General features: G+C 39.3%; 1 protein-coding gene across 4 annotated transcripts in view; it reads right to left on the bottom strand.

Moving 5' to 3' along the window:
* Positions 1-3,515: 3,515 nt before the first annotated feature.
* Positions 3,516-6,848, bottom strand: part of REEP1 (receptor accessory protein 1) — a 218,155-nt gene continuing 214,822 nt past the window's right edge. For all 4 annotated transcript variants that reach the window (XM_077477971.1, XM_077477970.1, XM_077477973.1 and 1 more), the window contains one exon: positions 3,516-4,154. Coding sequence is in view for 2 of the 4 variants with exons in the window: in XM_077477970.1 (XP_077334096.1) it covers positions 4,083-4,154 (72 nt within the window). In the remaining 2 variants the exon portion in view is untranslated. The remainder of the gene's footprint in view (positions 4,155-6,848) is intronic.

The raw sequence follows: 6,848 nt of genomic DNA, 5'->3' as shown, positions 1-6,848 counted from the left end.
GACATTAAACTGCACACCTCCAAGTTAGAGAATAAACAGCTTACCTACTGTAGGAAATAGTAATTATTTCTGTGCCACAGTTTTCATAAAGTAGCCATTGACAGACTTAATTTATAAGGCATTATGAAAAATGCAGTAATCCATGCATAGCAATCAACTTCACTGATTCTGTAATAGTAGTTACATTATTATTAAAAGAAACACTATCAAGGTATGTTAATAAAATATGAACAACACCATACCAGCCGCTTCCCCCATTCTATGAACTACCTAACTGAACATGTCTAATATGCAAGTGGGTTTGCGATGAGGGCAGTAAGCTGTAAGCCTGGAGCTGAACATGTGGTACTATGTATTGCTCTTCTATTGCCCTCCTTCCATTTATTTTTGTGTATGTACAAGTGTCAGTGAACTTTAAAGCTCAATGGTTGCTGTGTATTGTTGCAAATTGCATACTGTTGCCCTATGAAAACAACTGTTTGTACTTCAGGTCTTACATTTTTTAGTGCAATCTGGCTCGGGGCTTGGATACATGCACATTTGTTCATGCCATGACTGCTTTTCTCCATATACCAGTCAATAAGAATGCAAAAGCAGTCTCGATGTCACTTAGAATGAGGTCAGGAGCAGGTCAGAAGGATGGCAAATGGATTTCAAATGTCAGCTGAACTGTACCTGAAAGCACTTTTAAAATGTGATTATATAAGACCTTGCAAAAGCTTCATATGACTAGTCTGATAAATTAAATAAAAAGTATGTCATGTTGATTAAATATATTTGTTAATTTCACACAGGGTGGATATAAATCATTTTTTTAAAATATCTGATTGTTTTAATTTAAATTTGATTTTTTTATTTTTATTTAAATCAATTTGTTTTATTTTTATCAAGTTTATTTTAATAAAATGCTTTTGGAGGAAAAATCACTCTAAAGATAGTTTTCTATGTAAGATACATTAATAATTTAGTTTATTCAGCATGAAATGGAGCTTAATTATGTAGCATGGGGCTGTATATTCTGCAATATTTACATTTTTGGTAAACTCATTCAATGAATCCAAGCTCTGCAAGCTGAGATAACATGCGCTGCATTGATGCATTCACACAATTTCACAGTAACCATGAGATAAAATAAAGTTCAAGAATATTCCTTTATCCCATTGTTTTTCAAATCTATGTACACTACAAACTGTATGATTGAATCGGTTTTGATATCGCTATTTTACTAACCTGACAGCTTATTATTCTAAATAGTAAACCTTAATTTTGTTTGTAATTATTAAACATAACTACCAGCAAGAATGAGTCCTTACATTTAAAGAGCACCTGTCATTTCAGATCCATCATGGCAGCACCCGTTGTTGGGCATCCACTCACATGCTGCCACCATGTCCCTCACCTTGTGGTGTCACTGCCGCATCACCAGCCGTCCCATTAAAGTGAATGGGACTGTTGGTGATTCAACAGCGGGTCAGAGGAGGAGCTGCTGATGGACAGAGATGACAGTTTCTCTTTAAAATTTATGATTTAAATCGAGTTGATTTAAATTAAGCCTTTTTACTAGTGATTTAAATCATGATTTAAATCGTGATTTTAATTAAATGCACCCTGATTTCACACTTTGCTTTTTCTACCAAATTTGTATGTCGTGAAATCCTTCAGGTGGCACAGTTAAGGGTATCACACAGGCTTGGCGATTGTAAATGTCCAATTCCTGGGTAGACATGTCACTGTAGAAGAGGTGTGATCTGTCCCAAAACAACTTCCAACAGTCACGCGATGTCAGCCTTCAGCAGTGGTTGGGAGACTATTGTGTGACAGATAATTTGCCTCCTTTAACATTTTAGGTTTAGGGTCCCTTCTGTTTCATGATGCACTCTGATCCATCACTTTTAGTCAACATGGTATCTTAAAGTCAATAGGAGTTAGTCACATTGAACTGGGCTTGTTTTTTAGTGTGAAGATCTTTCACCGGTCAGCCAACTGTGGTTGATTCAAAGGAGTGTTGGAAATATCTTCTGAAACATTTATATTGACATGACAAATAACACCCATCCCAGACTTCACAGCACCATGGTGATTCGATAATGTTAATTAGAAAAGAGTGTTTTCACAAGGTGATTACCTAACACAGGATCTAGTGCCGGTGGTCCAGCAAATTAGCCAATTCATCAAGATCTCCAATTACGTAATTTCCGGTTACTGTAAACCGTTAGCAATTGGAGATTTTGGTGACTTGCTGTTTTGGCACAACACCGGCAACCATATACACTCCGGTACACGATATTATGAGCGGATATTGTTAGTCTGCTCTGATACTAACCAACTTTGTCCTTGTTACCTGCTGTTCTGTCAAAACGGCAAAGTATTTGTGTAACGGAGTGTACACGCTTTCCGGTGTTGTGTCAAAATGTCGTCTGAATCTCCAATTACTGATGATTTTCAGTAATCAGAAGTGGCGTAATTGGAGATCTTGATGAATTGGCTATTGTTACAGAATACCGGAAGCAAAAAATACAGGTGGGACCCATTGATACTGTTAAGATAGTCCAGGGCAATAAGCATTCAGGTCTTGATAGAAGCATCAGAAGAAAAAGGGAACATTTAAAAACAAAGAGGAGGTCTATCACCTCACACTAGCAAAACAAAAATGAGTCTCATGGGTTGGAACTGGAGAGTGAAAAATCTGGTGCAGCTCTGCATAGAAACCAATCAGCTTCCAGGTTTTTTTTTTTTTTGTTGTGGTCAAAGCTAAATAGAACAAGCTGATGCTAGAAGCTGATTGAATACCATGCACAGCTCAGCATGTACATGTACTCTCACCATTTGCATTGATATACTACATGATACAGTGAAATCTGGGTACTTGGGGAGGCTAGTTGGATGAGTGGAACATTGATGTGTCAACAATAGGTCTTTAACATTTCTAAACAAGTCCAGTTTAGTGTCTAACTAACTACTACTATCAATTCTATTACCTGAATAAATAAATAAATTGTTACCAGACTGTCACCCTAAAGACATTTTAAAGCCACGGAAAGCTGTATACACTTCTGGGACTAACAGTGTACTTACTATAATCTAGGGCAGTGATGGCGAACCTTGGCACCCCAGATGTTTTGGAATTACATTTCCCATGATGCTTGTGCACTCTGCAGAGTGCATGAGCGTCATGGAAAATGTAGTTCCAAAACATCTGGGGTGCCAAGGTTCGCCATCACTGCTCTAGGGTAACTATTCTCAACTAGGGTTCCTCCAGAGGTTGCTAGGGGTTCCTAGAGATGTGGCTGATTAACCTCTAATCTGATGCTGCTTGCCTAGTTCTGAGGCCTACCCTACTAGCTGTCTGAAGGGGTGGTTTACTACCAATGTAAGGAGGAATCCCCCCCAACAACCATCAATAAGGGGCATTTTTCTCACCGATGTCCAATTAATTGGTTTTCGAAGGGATTCCTAAAGACCTTAAAATTATTTTAAGGGTTACTCTCGGATAAAAAGGTTGATAAAATACAATCTTGAGTTTCAAATTGGGTCTACATTGAGTAATACTGGTGCAGAAGAACATCTGCCCTTGAAAATCACATTTCAAACATACACATTTGGAGACATAATTTATACAGGTTCAGACAACAAAAAGAAATATGTAAATATATAGCAGGTACAGAGAAAAAAAAAATCACTTTTCAAACACATGGCTATTTCACTTCATAGAACATCCATACCAAACATGGCCACAGTTCCATAATAATTTAATAGTCAGCCTGTCTGTTCAGAGCACTGGCAACCTCCATTTTGATTCAGTCAGCACATAGGAGGTGTGGGGAGAACATTTTTACATTGTTCCAAGCGGGCCCAAAACCAATATTAAGGTAACTGGCATTGAATTTCTTTGTAGCGATTTAATCAGCAGCTACAAACAGAAAGCTGAACACAGTTTAACTGATATGGTGCAGGGGAGAGCAAGGGTTTCTGCGAAAAGTCACGCCTGCTGTCTGAACTCTGGCGCCACCTGTGTCATGTGGTATGATTTGCTCTTTTAAGGCAGTGAAGAGACATTCTGTGGTGCTCGATGTTGGTTGCACTCACACAGATTCCGTATTAGAGGCAGAGGTACTTTTCTTCCTTAATCGAGGCTTATGGACTCTGGGAGGAGGCTGAAAAGAAGATAGATATGTAAATGTGTTAGTAAGAATGCAGAGTTGCAAAAAAGTAGACAGATACAAAAACACTTCCTTAACTTAAAAGGGATAGTCCTCTTTCACTCAGGAAACTTCTACATACCCAGAGTCAGGCAGAGCAATATAACTAGAAGCAGGCTTAGAAACATTACCAAATCCCTTCTACCGCCCCAATGCTGCTTCCTCTTTCCACTTTCCTGCTCCATTCCACAAATGTATATGCGCAGCCAGGTGTATATTCTTATTTCATACCCAGCTAGATATATCTAAGGTGGTCTCATCATGCCTGCACACCAAACTATAGGCCTATGGCTAGATTAAAGCCTTGAATACAAAGGACAATTTTTTTTCTTTAGTTCACGAGTCATACCAATTGTGTGATGGCCAAAGTGGTCACCACCCACCCAACTTCTTCAAGTAAGCAGAAAACCTATATAGCTGCTGATGTGCAGTCAATTAAAATGACTTCTAACCACACAATGAGGTCTCACCAGATTGCTATGTTTCCAGTGAAAGTGTAAATCCCCTTTAACAGTCGTTATTGTCATGCAATGGCTGCCCAGCAGTAGAAGCATGTTCTGCTGTACTCTGCACAAAGCAACCGCTCTGGTCCAGTACTCAACTGATCACTTATAAATAAATAACATCAAAAAGCAAACTTTTCTTTACACAAAATCATAACATAAGCAAATGACTACCATATGGGATCACATGCTGTATGCCAACACTAACTAATGCCCAGAAGCATTTCTCCACCATCCCATATGTTATATGTGGGCACGCTAATGACCTATGCCGTGGTAAATAAAAAAAAAAATAAAAAACAAAGATACAAAAAAAATCACCCTATGATTACTGCTACATTATTACTTGTTAAAGAGGGTGTTTATTTTGGAAGACAGATAATGTAATGAGACGTCTATAGATCTGTGTTGGTATACATGTCTGTCTTCCATTCCTGATGTGCAGGGCTGTATATTTGACTAAAGCACACAGTCCTTATACCCACGAAGAACACTGATTCTCTACAATAAAGTGGTTACTGTATTGTAGAGTACATAAATCGATTGGCTATACACAACCTTGTTGCTCTTATCCCATGCTTGTGCCTTTAATTTTCCTGCTGCATATTCCTCTGATGTAAAAGTTTAACCACTTGCTAACTGGGCACTTAAACCCCCCCCCCCCCCCCCCCATCCAGACCAATTTTCAGCTTTCATCGCTGTCGCAATTTGAATGACAATTACGTGGTCATACAACATTGTACCCAAATGAAATTTTTATATTTTTTTCCCCCCAAATAGAGCTTTCTTTTGGTGGTATTTGATCACCTGTGCGATTTATATTTATGTTTTTAACCACTACAATACAGGGCACTTTCGTCCCCTTCCTTCCCAGCCCAATTTTCAGCCTTCATCGCTCTCGCACTTTCAATGTAAATTGCGCGGTCATGCTACACTGTACCCAAATTACATTTTTATCATTTTGTTCTCACAAATAGAGCTTTATTTTGGTGGTATTTATTCACGACTCCGTTTTTTATTTTTTGCGATATAAGCGCAAAAAAAGCGGAAATTTGGAAAGAAACAATATTTTCTTTTTTCTATTTTAAAAGAAATCCAATACAATCTAATTTTGTCATAAATTTAAGCCAAAATGTATTATTCTGCTACATGTTTTTGGTAAAAAAAATTCCCTTAAGTGTATAATAATTAGTTTGTGTGATCACGGACATATGTACGCATATGATCATGTACATATGTGTGCAGGTGATCACGTACATATGTGTGCAGATAATCATTGGAACATGTGATTTTAGTGGGACATATGTGGGGGACATGTGTTTTTTTATTTGGGGACATGTCTTTTTATTATTTGGGGACATGTGTGGTGACATGTGTATTGTGGTGACATGTGTGTTTACACTGTAGGTTTATACTAGACTGGTGATTAGTTAGTAAAAAGCTGTAAAAACAGCTCATACTCACTGATCACCAGCCGGCTGCAGCGATCTGCTCTCCTCTCCTCAGTGACGACTTCCGTGTGAGGAGAGGAGAGCCGATTGCCCAGCAACCGGCTGTTTGTTTACATTACCAATCACAGAGCCCTCCTGCCGATCCGAGATGTGCCGTGTCCGGGTGACACGAGCACATCGGGATCGCGCCGCTGCGCGGGCACGAGCACGCGCGTTCCCCCTCTTTCTGAAGGACGTTCCTGAACGACCACACAGCAGTAGAGAGCTCCCACCTGGCCGTGTATGTACATTGGCCGAATGGGAAGCGGTTAAAAATGTAAAAAGACCGAATTGTAAAAAAAAAAAAAAAATTATTTTGTTTTAAAATTTTATATTGGGTAATTTTTGTCTGTCATTGATGTACGCTGATGAGGCTGCACTGATGGGCACCGATAGGTGGCAGTGATGGGCACTGATGGGTGGCAGTGATGGGCACTGATCGGTTACACTGATAGGCAGCACTTCTAGGTGGCACTGATTGGCACCACCGGTGGGCATTGATAGGTGGCACTGGTAGGCATTGACAGGTGTCACTTGTGGGCATCGATAAGTGGCACTTGTGGGCACTGTTAGATGGTATAAATGAGGCATAATTGCCTCTTCCTTTTTGGGACCGATGTCCCTTTAAGATAAGCCGGTGATCGGCTTTTTGTTTT

Source organism: Lithobates pipiens, unplaced genomic scaffold (assembly GCF_037356315.1).
Source record: "Lithobates pipiens isolate NorthernLeopardFrog02 unplaced genomic scaffold, aLitPip1_a1.2 Scaffold_13, whole genome shotgun sequence".
NCBI classification, from domain to species: domain Eukaryota; kingdom Metazoa; phylum Chordata; class Amphibia; order Anura; family Ranidae; genus Lithobates; species Lithobates pipiens.
The sequence above is the reverse complement of the archived record's forward strand: the minus strand, read 5'-3'. Positions and strand labels throughout refer to the sequence as shown.